Below are 17,463 nucleotides of genomic sequence, written 5' to 3'. Positions count from 1 at the left end.
GGAGGGATAAACTGGAAGATCGGGGTTTTAGACACTGTTTTAGACCCAACATGAATCTGCAAGATAAGATTTCTCCCAGCTTGATCTTTGAGTTATGATGTTTTTGTGATACTGGGAGACTCATAACGATCTAAGTCATTCAAAAGACATGTTTTTCAAAAGACATGTTTTTCAAAAGCCATTCAACTGTTACAGTTTACCTAAACCATCCATAAATGCTGTCTGTGCCAACCACGTTCTGAAGCAGAGTCATTACTAAATATTCACTCAATAACTCTATCCTAACCACGTAATGAGACAAACATTTCTGTTGACCCTTAAGACCTTGAGACTACTCCAAGCACAGGCACTGAACTTCTCTGAATCTTTCTTTTCAGTTTTAGGAAAATAAGAACCATCTTTTCTCATCGTACAGTTTTCTGCTTTCTGCTTGTCAGAGCTTCCTTCCAACTGGAAGTCCTGGTGTAGACTCATCCAGAGAACTTGGATCGGCAGCTACGTATTCATTACCTAACACACGTTTGCCAGGATCAGCAGGAGGAGCTCAGGTTACCCTTCCACACATACGCCCTCCTCTTCCTGACAACCTTCTTTGTCCAAGGTCAAAGCCCCTCCCAAACTCTTCCCCTCTGCTTCCCCCAAGGTTGAGCTAACAGAGCACATCAGACTCTGCTCCCACTTCACTCCCAGAAAGAGTGTCTCCTGAGTTTACGATCATCAGTTCTTCCATCTCCACTCATTCTTTCTCCTCCTCCTACTTAACTGTTCTCCTCTCTGAACCATGCTTCCTACCCAACAGTCTGCCTTTTTCATCAAGTATAAAGAAACCAGGAACTCACTATGCTTCATATGGTGACCATATGCCCTGAAATTTTTTTATTGAAGTATAGTTGATGTACAATGTTGTGTTAGTTTCAGGTGTACAGCAAAGTGAATCTGTTATACATATACATATATCCATTCTTTTTTAGATCCTTTTCCCACATAGGCCATTACAGAGTACTGAGTAGAGTTCCCTGTGCTATTCAGTATGGCTTTATTAGTTATCTATTTTTTATATAGTACTGTGTTTATGTCAATCCCAATCTTCCAGTTTATCCCTCCCCCCATTACACCCTGGTAACCATAAGTTTGTTTTCTACATCTGTAACTCTATTTCTGTTTTGTAGATAAGTTCATTTATACCCTCTTTTTAGATTCCAAATGTAAGTGATGTCGTACGGTATTTGTCTTTTTCTGTCTGACTTACTTCATTCAGTATTGCAATCTCTAGGTCCATCCATGTTGCTGCAAATGGCATTATTTCGTTCTTTTTATGGCTGAGTAGTATTCCGTTGTATATATGTACCACATCTTCTTTATCCATCCCTCTGTTGAGGGACACTTAGGTTGCTTCCACATCCTGGCTATTGTAAATAATGCTGCAGTGAACACTGGGGTGCATTGCCCTGAATTTTTAAGTACAATTCTGACTGCAAAGATTCTTTCTTCTTATCAGATCACATAATATGATTTCTGGAAGGAAAAAAAATAAAAGAGAAAAATACCTTCCTCCTGAGCATGGACTATCACCTCCTGGGAAACTAGGTTTGAGTGCTGTTGTCACAAGTATTTTGCTAGTTTTTCAGGAAGAAAAAAAAAATGGAGGTGAGATTTAAAAATAAATATCTAAAAATATCTTTGCTGTCATGTTATGTCATCTTTGCTCATTTCTTCCTTTGAAAAACCTTTCAGTGGTCATGAAGAAATTGTGTCCAAAGAGCTTTGTGCACTGATCCTAACTGGTTGGGTTTTAATAATAATGACAATACAAAAGGTTTTATAGTACCCAAGTACCATCTCACTTAATTCTTTCAATGACTATTTGAGATGGAATATGAATTAGGGAATGCTAGCTGCTGTAACAAAAATGTCAAATTGACCCAAGAGAAATTTATTTTCTCATTTATATAAAATCCACAGTGAGAGGTCATGTTCCCTACAGTCTTTCAGGGACCCAAGGTGATGGAGGCATGTGAATTTCAGCTTGTGGTCCCTAAGGCTGCCTTGAGTCTTGACAGCAGATAGGAAGAAGAGAGAGAAAGGGTTGCACAGGAGGTTTTTATGACCAGGCCTAAAAGTGACACGCACCACTTCTGCCCACTTTCCATTAGCCAGAACTCAGTTGCATGGTACCACCTGACTGCAGGAGAGGTCCCCTTAGTCCTGCAAGTTACTCCTTCTTGTATGACTAGGATAAAGGAAACAGATTTGTTGAATAGCTACCCTGTATTTTCCAAAGAGGGGTGGCATTATTATTATCACTATTTTTTCCCTGTTTTTACAAACGAAGCAACCAAGATTCAGGTTGGATAACTTGCCTTGAACTACACAAGTATTGAGGGCTAAAGAATAGACTTGAACTTGAGACTTTTTGAAAAAACAAAAATCACCCATTTCTGTGTTTTTCTCCCCCTTATGCCATGAGTCTGCTCTGTATTAAGAAACACACACTATTAAGCCTTTATGGGATGTCAGCTAATGCCATGAAAATGAGTGGTAAATACTTGATCTTTTCACACTTCTCTTTTGAAGGACAAGTCTATGTTTCAAGTTGCCTGCTGTTTTTTAAAATCAATAATGCCTAGAACTAAATGATAATATGTTTAGATTTTTGCCTGCTGTGTTTTATAGCAGACTCTATAATGTTAAAATGTTTTAATTCTTCATATCCTTCCTTATTTCAGATTCATATTTGAAGTGGTTCCCTCAAAAATGACATGAACAGCAGGGTCTCTACATAAGCTAATAAATGGGAATGTGTCACAATAGGGGCTCAAACAGAGCTCTGATTCACGAATCTGCTTATAGGTTTTCCTAGTGGCAGGTATCTTATTATATTTGGTCTAGAATTTCACATACTCATGTGTTATATAGATAGCTGGTTTTAATGAGTCCAAGGTCAAGGGTTTATATTTGGACCCTATATGAATCGGCTGACCTTATATCGGTCAAAGTTCATGGTCATATTAATATATCATACTTGAATGTGATCTCATTCTGTAAGTCAAGTAAAAGGTCCTAAGGCTGACTGACATTCCCAAGCAAAGCAAAATGAACATATTCAGCCCACTGCTTCTTGAATTCCTCTAATACTTTCATCTTTCCCTCAAAGTAAAATGAAAACATGTAACTACAACATGTAAGACGTACCATCACAGACTGTACCTGCCCCTCCATTCTTATCTCACAGAACGCTCTTTCCCCTCACTATGCCTCCGTCTCATCACAGCCTTTTCTGGCCATCTTTTTAGGTAGGGCCTCTCCTCCACTAAACATCCATCCCAGCCCCCTGTTCATTTCTCCATAACACTTACAACTATCTGTAACCATGTAAACCTCGCTTTTCTTTTGCATACTTACCTTTTGCCCATCCCTCCACTATAACTTAATTTTCATTGGGGGAAGGCTAGCATATGTGTTGTCCATCATTTTATCTTCTGGTGAGTCGTACGAAGTCTGGCCTTCAGAAAATACCAATTAAAATGTATTTTGATTTAAAGATCTAAAAGCACCAATTAAAATGGTGTTATGGCCATCAACAAATATTGACTGGATTTTAACTCTTTGTAAGACCTTCTGCAAGAAGAAGAAGAAAATATTGCTGTTGACCTGCAAGGAATTTACAGTTGAGATGGAAAAATGAGATATCCAGGCATGTGTTACATAGCTAAAATCAGCAACAACAATACTAATTGCAGCTAATATTTATTTAATCCTTATTATACATTAGATTCTGTTCTAAAAATTTTACCTGTTTTCATTCATTCCACTCTCATCTATGAGATAAATGCAGTTATCACCCCAGTTTACAGACAAGGAAAGCGAAGCACAGAGCAATAAGGACATGGTCAGAGGCCACTTAACTAGGATGTGACACAGCTAACAAACCAGACAGAGTGACAAGTACAAAGGAAAGATTTCACAGGAACATGTCAAAGGAGCTTGGGGGCAAGGAACATCTCTGGCATGGGGTTATCTGTGAAGTGTGGGTAGAGAATAGGAGATTTGAGCTGGGATCTGAAAGATGCACAGATGTCATAGATGGAAAGAAGCTATTCTAGTTGGGCAGAGGAGCAACCATGAAAGGTTGGAAGTAGGACATCAAAAAACCTATTTTTGGTTCGATGAACAGACTCACTTGGCCTCAATGATGGATCCACTCATCTACTTATTAATTAGTTACTAAAGTAGAGCCCTGATGATAAAGAACTCTGAATGCCAAGATAAGAAATTTGGGTCAAATCAACATAAAGCAGAAATTTTCAAACATTGGATATTATTTGGGTATAAATAGTTTCTTAGTGTGGTAGTTGTTACAAATTTATCATTCCCTTTCTTCTTCTAATTCCTTCTCAGAGCATCCTCTCTGATTATACCTAATTAGACTCTTCTTTTTCCCAGCCATGCCTATTAGCATTTGTAGATGCTTCTCTATATGCCAAATTAGATTTTCTAGTTTCTGATGGACCATCCTTTGGCAAGCTGCAGTTTCCCCACCTTCACAACTTTGGCCTTCAAATAAACATGTCTTTAACTATTTGTGTAAGTCAGGCTAATACAAAATTCTCTAGAACAGCACTGTCTGATGGAAATAAATGAGAGCCACATATGTAACTTTAAATTTTCTAATAGCCACATTAAGGAAGAGAAGGATGAAAACAGTTTTAATAATATATTTAACCAGTACATCCAAAATATAATTTCAACATATAGTCAATAGTAAAATATTGATTAAGTATTGTATACTCTTTTTTAGAAACTTATCAGTATAGTTCTCTACTACAAACAGAACTGATATTCTGCTACTCACCCTAGTACCACTGCAGGAATGTTTAAAATACTGAAATACTTACATGGTGTTTGGCAAACAGTGACTTAACTCCCCTCCTTGCAAGTAACTCCCACCACCACTGCTATCCCTGGCACACCAGGGGTCTCCATGACCTTGCCCCAGGGCTGTGGGCATGTCCATCCTGATCAGAGACACCAATGCCAATTGTTAAGGGAATCTGGGGTGATATTCAAAACCCTTATCACTACTTTATCCATCCTATCCAAACACTGACTACTTGATATGGTTTAAGAATCAATGACAATTAACCCCAGAGAATTGGGATAGGGAAAGGGAACCTTACATTTAGGGAAGATTCCATTTCCAAATCCATTTTGAGACTTTGTTCTGATGGGCAACAAGGGTACCAACTTGAATAGCTCACATTCAGAAGTCAAATAAATCATCCAGACAGCAGAAAGGCATATGTCAGTGTTAAGGACAGAATGTTTGTGTCCCCTCAAATACAAACAAATTTCATATGTTAATGCTGCTAGCTGATGTGATGGTATTTGGAGATGGGCTCTTTGGAAGGTAATTGGGGTTATATTAGGTCATGAGGGTGGGTCCCTTCATGATGGGATTAGCGGCCTTATTAAGAAAAGGAAGAGAGAAAGATCTCAAGCTCTGTCTCTCTGCATACACACTGAGAAAAGTCCATGTGAGGACACAGCAAGAAGGCTTCTTTCTGCAAGCCAGGAGGAGGGTCCCACCAGAAACTGAATCAGACAATAACTTAATCCTGGACTGCTCACCTCCAGAGCTTTGAGAAAATAAATTTCTGTTGTTGAAGTCATTTAGTCTATGGTATTTTGTTATGGCAGCCCTAGCAGACTAATATAGTCAGTCATTGCATGAGGAAAATCTATTATAATGATTTCTAGAACTCATACTTAAACCTAGTCTAAAATATTACAGTAGTAGATTAAGATAAAATCTTCCTGGAAATAGAAAATACCATTTTTACATTAATCCATAGTATATTTCCCAAGGTTCTCATAAAACATCTTACAGTATTTTGTTTTAACACATTTTTCTCAGTTTATGAGGCAAAACATTGCCTTCATCATACAAATGCCTCTATACACCCTATTTCCTGTAATAACAGATGTTGCCTGATTTTTCTCCCCACCAGGGTCAGTTATAAAAATGAAATTTACTGAACTTGTTTTGTTCTTCAAGACCAGGCTGTTCCCCTCTTTAACTTTCTCTAAGTTTCTTGGTCCAGTATCTTTCTTTCTTTTTTTTTTTTTATTAAACATCTTTATTTGAGTATAATTTGCTTTACAACGGTGTGTTAGTTTCTGCTTTATAACAAAGGAATCAGTTACACATATACATATGTACCCATATCTCTTCCCTCTTGCATCTCCCTCCCTCCCACCCTCCCTATCCCACCCCTCTAGGTGGTCACAAAGCACTGAGCTGATCCCCCTGTGCTATGCGGCTGCTTCCCACTAGCTATCTATTTTACGTTTGGTAGTGTATATATGTCCATGCCACTCTCTCAGTTTGTCCCAGCTTACCCTTCCCCCTCCCCGTATCCTCAAGTCCATCCTCTAGTAGGTGTGTGTCTTTATTCCTGTCTTGCCCCTAGGTTCTTCATGACCCTTCTTTTTCTTTTATTTTTTTAGCTTCCATATATATGTGTTAGCATATGGTATTTGTTTTTCTCTTTCTGACTTACTTCACTCTGTATGACAGACTCTATGTCCATCCACCTCACTACAAATAACTCAATTTCGTTTCTTTTTATGACTGAGTAATATTCCATCGTATTTATGTGCCACATCTTCTTTATCCATTCATCTGGTGATGGACACTTAGGTTGCTTCCATGTCCTGGCTATTGTACATAGAGCTGCAACGAACATTTTGGTACATGACTCTTTTTGAATTATGGTTTTCTCAGGGTATATACCCAGTAGTGGGATTGCTGGATCGTATGGTAGTTCTATTTGTAATTTTTTAAGGGACCTCCATACTGTTCTCCATAGTGGCTGTATCAATTTACATTCTCACCAACAGTGCAAGAGGGTTCCCTTTTGTCCACACCCTCTCCAGCATTTATTGTTTCTAGATTTTTTGATGATGGCCATTCTGACCGGTGTGAGATGATATCTCATTGTAGTTTTGATTTGCATTTCTCTAAGGATTAATGATGTTGAGCATTCTTTCATGTGTTTTGATTTGCATTTCTCTAAGGATTAATGATATTGAGCATTCTTTCATGTGTTTGTTGGCAATCTGTATATCTTCTTTAGAGAAATGTCTATTTAGGTCTTCTGCCCATTTTTGAATTGGGTTGTTTGTTTTTTTGATATTGAGCTGAATGAGCTGCTTGTAAACCTTGGAGATTAATCCTTTGTCAGTTGCTTCATTTGCAAATATTTTCTCCCATTCTGAGGGTTGTCTTTTCATGTTGTTTATGGTTTCCTTTGCTTTGCAAAAGCTTTTAAGTTTCATTAAGTCCCATTTGTTTATTTTTGTTTTTATTTCCATATCTCTAAGAGGTGGGTCAAAAAGGATCTTGCTGTGATGTATGTCATAGAGTGTTCTGCCTATGTTTTCCTCTAAGAGTTTGATAGTGTCTGGCCTTACATTTAGGTCTTTAATCCATTCTGAGTCCATTTTTGTGTATTGTGTTCGGGAGTGTTCTAATTTCATTCCTTTACATGTAGCTGTCCAGCCTTCCCAGGACCACCCATTGAAGAGGCTGTCTTTTCTCTGCTGTATATTCTTGCCTCCTTTATCAAAGATAAGGTGTTGGTCCAGTATCTTTCAATCTGTATACAAGGCTCATGAGGATGCTATACATTGGAAATGACTAGAAAGGTGAATGTTTTTAAAAATAAATCTAAAAGAGTGCCATACTTCTTAATAAAGCACTTTTGAAATGTTTAAAGTATATACACATCAAAATTAGAAAATGAACTTGCAATGTCCAGAATGTGAGTCAGACTCTTACGTTGTCGGTCAGAAAGTCAGAGAGTGAGGAAAACATTTCATGAGCCTCAAGAACTGGGTCATTCGAGAGGCAATAGCCTTTCCACCAATTCTTCTAGAAACTCAACAGTCATGCACTAGGGAGCATCCCAGACTTTACCTTCTTCTCCTCTTTCTGCTCTCCTAATGTTGCCAAGTAACTCTTAATGCTTCCTCTACCCCATCCATGGCTTCTGTTTCCTCCCTTCTCCTTGAGTGAATCTCTGCCTTTAAGCCACTCTGTGCTTTGAAACTTTCTCTGTATATTTTACCACCAAACACTCCAAGTCAAAGGAGCTGGTGGATTCCTTTCCATCGTTCTAATATGAGTTCTCTCCTGGTAGGTGGCGATCTCATGACAGGCCACCTTAATTTAATGTCTATTGGCCACCCTACAGGTGACTGATCTGTCACCTCACCAGTCACCTATGGTCCAGCGCTCAGGATTAGATGGTACAAAACACGGCAACCTCTTTTACCAACTTTCCCTAGTTAGATGGCAGACACTTGCCTCAACATACCCTAATGAAAGGCGTCATGGCATAAGAGAGCTGTAAGTCGGGAGAATAGGGGGAGCATTCACATTTTTGCTACTAAGTCGTGAAAAAACAGGTTATTGACTGTCTTGGCTGTCTTAATTTGGGTTCTCGAAAAGCAAATTCTGAGACAAGCATGTGGGTACAAAAGGTTTATTTGGGAGGTGGTCCCAGGAAGCATAGGTGAGGCTTGGGGAAGTACAGCAGGGTCGGGAGGACAGCCAATAGGGGGTACATGAATGAACAGCCTACTGTTGGGGGAAACGGGGGCTCCATTCCTCTGAGAGCTGTATAGTGAACAGAATCGTCTCCCTGAGGGGTGGGCAAACTGGAGTCTTACCTCCTGCATCCTTTGGGTGTCTGGAGTTGGGCATTAACTCTTGGGTGCTTCCGGCCCACCTGGGTCAAGCATGCCCTCAGTCAGTGTCTCAGAAAGCAGCTCATCTCCTGGAACCATTTGCTGCAGTCTCAGGGGTAGTTCAATGAGATATGGGATGGGGGCATGCCTGGCTGCTGTAAGGCTTAGCTGACCTGGGTTGTTTCTATTCCAGCTACTCTAAGAGATCAATCCTCTCTAAATGTTAGAGTTGGGTATGGGCTGAGAAGAAGTAAGAGAAAGAAGAGTGGAGTGAATCCAGCCTTGGGACACCCAATACAACAAAAGCATAGGGTTGTTTAGAATGGCTGGAGTTTGGATTCAGTTTGAATGTCCAATAATGGAGGCGATAGTAAAATAACTTGGGGTAGACCCATGTACTGAATCATTCTTCAGCCACCAAATTGTAGAATTATATTCAGTAGCATGTGGGAAAGTTGAAGGAAAAAATAAAACAGAAAAAAGTAAACACATCCATTTTCATTTGAATGGGTTTTTGGATCTTTCTGAATGTGAGGAACAAAGAGATGCTAAGGAGAAGTCATCTAGGTCTTTGAAACTCACGTAAAATAAGTAACTCCCACAAAGGGCCCAGGTGCTTATCTTAGTCTCCAAACATGTCCCTTTCCATCACTTTGGAAAAGAGACTTAAGTTGTATTCCGACAGGGTGGGTTATGACTGGGTCCTTGAGGACTGTAGGAATCCCTGGATCTTAGCCAGTCTGTCCAAGCACCTGGCTGAAAACAGCCTGAGCCCAGAGGTTGAAGCAGCTATGAATCTGGAGATAGATTCTGCCTATTGCCTCAACTTCTCAATGAAATAAAATAATTGAGAAGTAGCGGCCAGCTGTTCGGCTCTGACCCTGCTCCAAGTAAGGGTCAAAAAAATCCTTCCTCCCTTCTCCTAAGGGGACAGTCCTCTCAGTAGTAGTTATCAGATCAAATTAAACCAAAGTGTAAATAAAATACTTGTCTTCTCCCTGATTTATAGATGAACATTTTAATAGAATTTCAAGTCGGTTTGTATTTAGAACCATAGCTACTTTTCATGCCTATGGCCTGGTCAGATTTTTTTCTAACGATTTCAAGAGAGCCTGCGGTGCAAGGCTCAGCAAGGGGGAGGGAGGCGAGAACAGAAAGGCATCAGAGGATGGAGGTCAAGGAGACCAGGTCACAGACAACCCAACAAGAGCAGATTTGCCTTTGTTTACGTCGCCAAAGGGGAAAAATTAATTTGATGGAAGGGGTAATTAAGCATTTCTTTTTCCATCATGGTCCAGCCCGGCTTCATACCCAACTGTTCTGTTTTGCATTGTGATGATTCTTCTTCGAGTTGCAGAGTTAAAGGCGGCCAGTGTGTTACTGATATCACACAGCAACACTTCCCCCACTATTAACCTTTATTTTATAAATAGACAGTAAAAATCTCAGTGCAAGAACTGTCCAACACAGGTAGGCAGATTTACAGAGAAGTGCTGTCTGGAAGGAAGAGATCGTTTGAACAAGTCAGCAGATTAGAGTTATAAAGTGTATAAAAGGGATTATCTGCCTTGACACCCTCAGGTCCTAGATGCTGAAATTGCGAGCATGTAAAGTGAATGGATTTTCCTAGTTATGAAGCTTGTAGGTGTAAACCTAGAATCACGCCTCCAACCTAGTGCCCATCCACTCATGATTGATTCTCTTATTTGCTTATATTTTCAAAAACAACTGCAGAAGAATACCACCTCCAGTATTGGAATAAGCTGGTTTACCCAGGTGTAATGTTCAGAATTTGGAATATGTTTTCTTATAGAAACAAAGTTAGTATACGTGATGGTAGTTCTCGCAGGCATGTCTCAAAGACACTTAGCACACAGATTCCACAGCCCTGGGAATGATTCTCTGCCTTTTAATGGTGGTTAATGAGAGCATAGTGGAGGCAAATGACCAACCATAGTTCAGTTCCCACTGCTCAGGGCCATGTCCTGTCCTGTGGACCCAGTTCCTTTTCAGGTAAACATAGTTCAGCCTGTGTATCCAGCATCACTGGGACCAAGCACAGTTCTGAGCTTTGCCATCTGAATCCTCTGGGAATGTATTGCAGGATATATTTTTCCTTTATGTATGGGGGCATCACTGCAAAGCTTCAAGGAGACCCTAATCGGCTGTAGAGACTCTAGTTTATAGTGAATTATCACACTGTTCAGCTGGAAGAAAAATTACTTTATTCTAATTGCTTCACACATTAAACCAGCTAAATGAACAGACCAGGATAAATGTTTTGCTTGGTTTAACTATTTTATAAGAATCAAAGGCAATCCAGGTGATTGTGTTTCTGTGCAACTTTTGCATCAGGCTAAGGTGCTCACATGTGGACGTTGACACGTTACAGAGCAAGAATATTTTACATATAGGCATTCACACATGGCATTTATTTCGTTCAGACCCATTAGAACTTTTACACCCAAATGACTTCTTGCCGCTACTCTGAATAATAGTCAGGGGCTACGTCTCTTACTAGATGGATTTTGTTCACCTCCTGGCTTGAAAATGTCCTCAAAGATAGTTAATCGGACTTCCCTGGTGGAGCCGTGGTTAAGAATCCACCTGCCAATGCAGGGGACATGGGTTCGAGCCCTGGTCCAGGAAGATCCCACATGCCACGTAGCAGCTAAGCCCATGCGCCACAACTACTGAACCTGCGCTCTAGAGCCCACGAGCCACAACTACCAAAGCCCGTGCACCTAGAGCCCGTGCTCTGCAACAAGAGGTGCCACCACAATGAGAAGCACGTGTGCCACAACTAGAGGAAGCCCGCACACAGCAACGAAGACCCAATGCAGCCAAAAATAAATAAATAAATTTATTTTAAAAATGGCAGTGTCACTGGCATTAGTGTATACATTTCTATAGTTATTTTTAACCTTGTTGGGGTCACAGATCCCTACAAGAATATGACAGAAGCTATCTCCTCCCAGAAAAATGAACATATGAATATAAGCACACATTTGCATATCATTTCAAAAAGGTTTGTGGACCCCTAGAGTATATTTAGTGGTGCTCTAGGGTTAAGAACTTTTGTTCTAAGGGAACATTTTCAAAATAGAGAGCATTTATTTTGATTTATAGTCTAGATATGTTTATTAAAAATTCAATAGTATCATCATTTATCATCACAGCTTAAATCTATACATGTACTATCCTGTATAGACATGTGTAACTGACCTCATTAAAAATGACCTACTGTTTAGAATTTCTGTCTGTAGAACTTTGCCTTGGCTATTTGATTTAATATTTGCATGTGAAAAAATTCTCTAATAGGACATTGACCTTAAGGATTTTGAAAGTCAGGATCTACATATAAATTTAATTCAAATTCTCTGCTATTAAAAGAACATTGACAGAATCTCAGAATTAGGTGATAACTCTTTCACATTTTTTGAACATTACCAAATGATAATTTTTAGAATTAAATAAAATGTGAATCCAAGGTGATTCAAGAATTTAGTATATACAACTATAGTTTTCATGGTAGTTTATGGAACTTCCACAGAAAAAATACCCTCTTTTAATGACAATACATACTGGATATATTTTCTCTCTTTCTCATTATGAATAATGACTTTATATACATATATAGTGCAGCTTTCATCCCCTCCCAAGCAGAAAATCTCCAGTCATTTCACATCCACGACTAAGTGTAATGTAATGCGATCCATGGTTTAAAACATTCAGGATCAAAACCAGTCCTGCTAAAGTTCATGAGACTGGAAGTTCACATAGCCCTTTTAATAGAGACACTATAGTGGAAACAGTCTTCTGTAGCCACCTGGTTATTTGTGCATGCTATCATGAGCTTATACTGTTTATCTTGCTTTATTGCTGTACATACAATAGGTGTGTACACTTCTGGAGAAGAGGCTCACATACAAGACAAAGTGAACTTGTGGCTTTGCTGATGGGTCATATTGATGGGAAATCCTTGTCATCACATAAAGGCATATTTCTGTACACACACAATATACTGAAACGTCATATTTCTCGGATGCATAGTCTTTTATATATTTTATTTCCAAAGCCAGGACACATTCTTAGAATTTATGGTGTGTTATAGTTCATTTGGTCTCATTTTTTTGATTCTACACAAAATAATAGTGCAAATAACAATTGATGGTATCTTGGATTCAGTGAAATACATTGTATATTTTAGAGCACAAAAGATCAGAAGGTACCTGAGCAATGTTACAGCAACTCCTCAAGGAAATTGAAATTAAAGGGTCATTTAACTTACCAAAGACACAGATGTTGGTGACAAACAGGTATAGACTAATGATTAATTTTTTAAGTACTTTCACCCATCTTACATGACTCATTGGACCATAAACTTGTAAACTCAGTGTAAATCACTTTTCAAAAGACATTTCTTAAGTCATATTTGGTACATGAAACATAATGTTTATGTAAATTAGAAAATATAATGAATTATTGTTAAGTGTAAATGAATAAATTTTAACTACATACAAAATCTTGGATAATCTTGAAAGAAATGAGTGTTGTACAAGGCTACATATCAAATGGTACCATTTTCTATAAACAAGTAGAACTAAAATACTTTCAAAATTAAAATTTAGCCTGGTTCATATAGTACCTTCTTTCAGTCATTGTTCATTTTCAGTGTTCATGTGGAAAAAAGTATTCAAATGATATTTTTTAATCCACATGTTAGATTTAAAATTAAAAAGGTATATTTTAATGGGAGCTGATTTAAAACAATTTGACGTGAGTGAGTTAACAGTTTGGGAAATGTGTCTGTGCTCAAGTTTTGCTTCCAAATTTGGACTTTGAAACTTATTGTCAGTCTCAGAAAGAAATAAGAAACAGTGCAGGTAATTAAACAGTTGCCTTGGGGGAATTATTTGCAGTCAATTAAAACCATATACTTTGGGTGTATACTTGCTTCACTGGTTATTAAGTTTGAATCTTATGTTAACTACCCAGGTTTCTCACTTGTCCATCAAATGTTGCTTGTGGCAAGTTGGAGAAACAGACTTTCTCATAATATTCTAAAACATATTGTTTAAAGCTATCTCCTAGTTTGGGGAGGGAGAGAGAAAAATGGGTAAGGGAAACAAAGCAAGAATGATTTATTTTAGATTCCATCTGATTCAGCTCTGTTAGGGAGTTAAAACACAACTGAGGAATATGAACTCAGTAGAGAACCCATTTGTATTAGACGTGCTGGTCTACCATCCCCAGCTCTCTCCGTGGCCACATGCATACAGGATTAGCTCATGACTTTTAGATATCTTTGGATTACCACCCTTTTAACTGCATGAAAAATATCCACTAGATTGTAACCCCTATGAGAGCAGAGATTTGTTGTTTTGTTTACTATTGACTCCCCAGTGTCAAGAACTGTGCCTGGCGTAGAGTTGGCCCTTTGTAAATATTTGTGGAATGAAAGATCTATTTTCTTTCTGCTGACCTACTCACGTGCTCTTTCCAATGGATTTTGAAGAGCCTCCCTAGAGGTCTCCAACATCCAACAGGGGGCGCTTTGTAGCTTTGCAAGAGTCCATAAGTCACTGGAATCCTTTTAGCCACATATTTCCTGTAAAATACATCATACAATAAAAAAAAAAAAAATGATGAACTTATGCTGATCCCACGTTTAAATGTGCTACACAAGAGAAAGGGTGAAGTTGCACAAAACAGAAGATTTGTGTTCCCCCTTTGCTATCTTTCTACTGGTATAGCTCCTGAGGAAGATGAACTTAATTACCACTGGATTTCAAAGCTCTACATCTGTCTTTTTCAAGGACTCAAGGCTCCCATATATGCACAACAACAGTAATGGAAGCATTAAGAACATTAAAATTATATTCCTTTAATCTTCTCTATTTTGCCTTCCTTTCATATCCTTTTGCACAGTTCTCCTAAGATTTTCACTGATGCATAAAGTCTGCTTATATTTTCTTCCTTGTTGTGAAAAAGGTGTTCTAGCCGAATCTTTACCGTTTTTACCTTGTGAACTTTGTGCAGACATCTTATGCAGTACTTTAAGAAAAGCTTATTTATTGATGAAGATATTTAAGTATTTTAATGGCATTTTTAAAAAATAATAGATTTTTTTCCCCAAACATAGATCTATTCTTTTAGTGCTGGAGGCTGTTGTATTTCCTGGTTAAAAATGCTGACTAGGGATTTTGCTTGTTTGTGATGTCAGATTCTGCAAAGGATGACAATATTACAGAAGAAAATGAAGTAACAGATCATTCTATATGTGGCCAAGATCATCCCAATGGTAAGCTGTGAGATTCTTTTTCAGTTGTTTTTTTTGTTTTTTGTTTTTTTCTGCTTTAGAATATTGCGTTTTCTAAAACCCAGATTTTACTTTTTCTGGAAAAATGGAACCTGGAATCTTGAACAACTCAGGAATTAGGGGCACCAGCCCTCCACACTGTCAAAAATCGGTGAACAACTTTATAGTCAGACCTCCATATCTGTGGTTCCACATCCACGGATTCAACCAACCACAGACTATGTAGTACTATGTAGTACATATTTGTTGAAAAAAATTTACCTATAAGTGAACTGCACAGTTCAAACCCATGTTGTTCAAGAGTCAACTGGGGCTTCCCTGGTGGCGCAGTGGTTGAGAGTCCACCTGGCGATGCGGGGGACGCGGGTTCGTGCCCCGGTCCCAGAGGATCCCACGTGCCGCTGAGCGGCTGGGCCTGTGGGCCATAGCCGCTGGGCCTGAGCGTCCAGAGCCTGTGCTTCGCGACGGGAGAGGCCGCAGCAGTGGGGGGGCCCGCGTACCGCAAAAAAAAAAAAAAAAAAAAAAAGGAGTCAACTGTATTTTACTAGAGCTAAATACCAGCTGATTGGTAGCTGCCACATTTAGAAGGGATGTTTGCTCTCCACAGTCCTCATCACTCATTAATTTTGTACCTGGCTGGCTTCATTTATTTTTTTTACCTGACTGAACTCTGTAGGCATTGGATTTGCAACTACTGGAAGGAAGATATGATACCAATGAGAATAAATGTGAAACATGGAGACAGCGTATACAGGAGATTAAATCTACATCTCCTTGGAATACCAAGAAGAGATAATAGAACAAATAGAAATGAAGCAGTCTTTAGAAAAATAACAGAAAAAAATGTTTTCCTAATGCAAACCAGTTCCTCTACCCAAAACACAAGAGTACATGTTGTATTTATAGGCAAAGATAATGAAAGCAAATGAGAACAAAAACCTACAAATCCTCATGGAATTTTTGAAGATTGATAATAAAGGAGGGCTTTTAAAGCATCTAGGAAATTCAAAATCAGGTTATAAGCAAAATCACCCAAATCACATTAGCCTTAGCCTTCTTCTTCCACAGCTCTAAATCCTCAAAAAAAAAAAAAAAAAAAAAGGAGTAACATTTCCAGGGCTCTAAAGGACACCGTGTCTACATTTAGTGAAGTTATTATTCATGCATGAAGTCAAGAGTAATATTTTCTCAGGAATAGAAAGATTAAGAAAATATGCCACCCAAGTATCCTTTCTGAAGAAACTAACAAAAGGCCTGTGCAGAAACAATAAATACAGAAAAGAAGGAAACATTCAAGACTGAGAAGGGCACAGTTGGAAAGGACTACGTGATAAGAGACTCGTTTAAATGTATGAAAACGTTGAAATAATTATTTCAAAATTAGTATCAAAAGAGCTTACTTCAATGGTTGCTTTTACCTTTGAAAATTATAGTATATTATTTTAAATGAGAAAGAAAAAGAAGGAGACACTTTCACTTTCAGTAATGAGAATCTAAATAATTTAGACCATTACTCCCACTAGACAACCTGGACCAAAATAAATAAATAAATATATATATATATATAATGAATATATATGAAAACTGACATACAGAGACAGAATTTGAAACTGTTTTTACCTTAGGGCATTTGCTGATTCTGCAAAAAGCATCTTAAGTCCCACTGCTCAAAAGGGCAAAGGACCCTGGTAAACCCCTGTGTTTCATGTTGAAACCCCAAAGATGTATACCTTAGCAGGAAGAATGAAACAGCAGTAGATCAGCCTCTTGCGAGACTGCCGCTCAGCTTCGAATCATCTCAATCCCCAGATTATATTAAGATCAACCTAGATTACCAGTCCCTCTAGGTACCTGAGAAAAACAAATGTAAATTACATACTAGATGGGGGAAGAAAAGTATTCTAAGTTCCAAACCATTTACATAAACAATTTGTCAGATATAATGTCCAGCTCACACAGACAAAAAATAGCCAGAAAAAAATAAAGAAAGGAGGTAACATGAAAAACAAACAGTCAAGGGTGGCAAGCCCTCTTGGGCTGAAAATAGTAGTGTTACATAGTATAAAACACCAAGACTATAAGGGGGATAAAGACAAGAGTGAAAATCTTAGCTGAGAACTGAGAATTCAAAACAGAAAAAAAGCGAAAAAGAAAAAGTCTAGAAGTAAAAGATGCCACACTGAAATGAAGAACTCAGTGAGCGGGTTTATGGTTTATTAGACACAGATGAAAGAGAATTTATGAACTAGAAGTTAGGTCAGAATAACATATCCAAAATAAAAACAGGAGAGAAGCATAGAATGGCAAACTAAAAAAAGGGAAAAGATATGGAGGATAAAATGACAAAGTCTATTACATGTGTAATTGGAATCCCAGACAGAAAGGGGAGA

At 38.4% G+C, this 17,463-nt stretch overlaps 1 protein-coding gene across 1 annotated transcript in view; it reads left to right on the top strand.

The window, feature by feature from the left end:
* Positions 1-17,463, top strand: part of MACROD2 (mono-ADP ribosylhydrolase 2) — a gene marked incomplete at its 3' end in the record, with an annotated part of 1,963,559 nt that overhangs the window by 1,855,683 nt on the left and 90,413 nt on the right. Inside the window, 1 exon segment of the mRNA XM_082670986.1 lies at positions 14,978-15,055. Coding sequence (XP_082527112.1) covers positions 14,978-15,055 — 78 coding nt within the window.

Source organism: Grampus griseus (genome assembly GCF_964374135.1).
Source record: "Grampus griseus genome assembly, chromosome: 14".
Lineage (NCBI taxonomy): Eukaryota > Metazoa > Chordata > Mammalia > Artiodactyla > Delphinidae > Grampus > Grampus griseus.
This window is presented reverse-complemented; position numbering and strand designations above follow the sequence as displayed.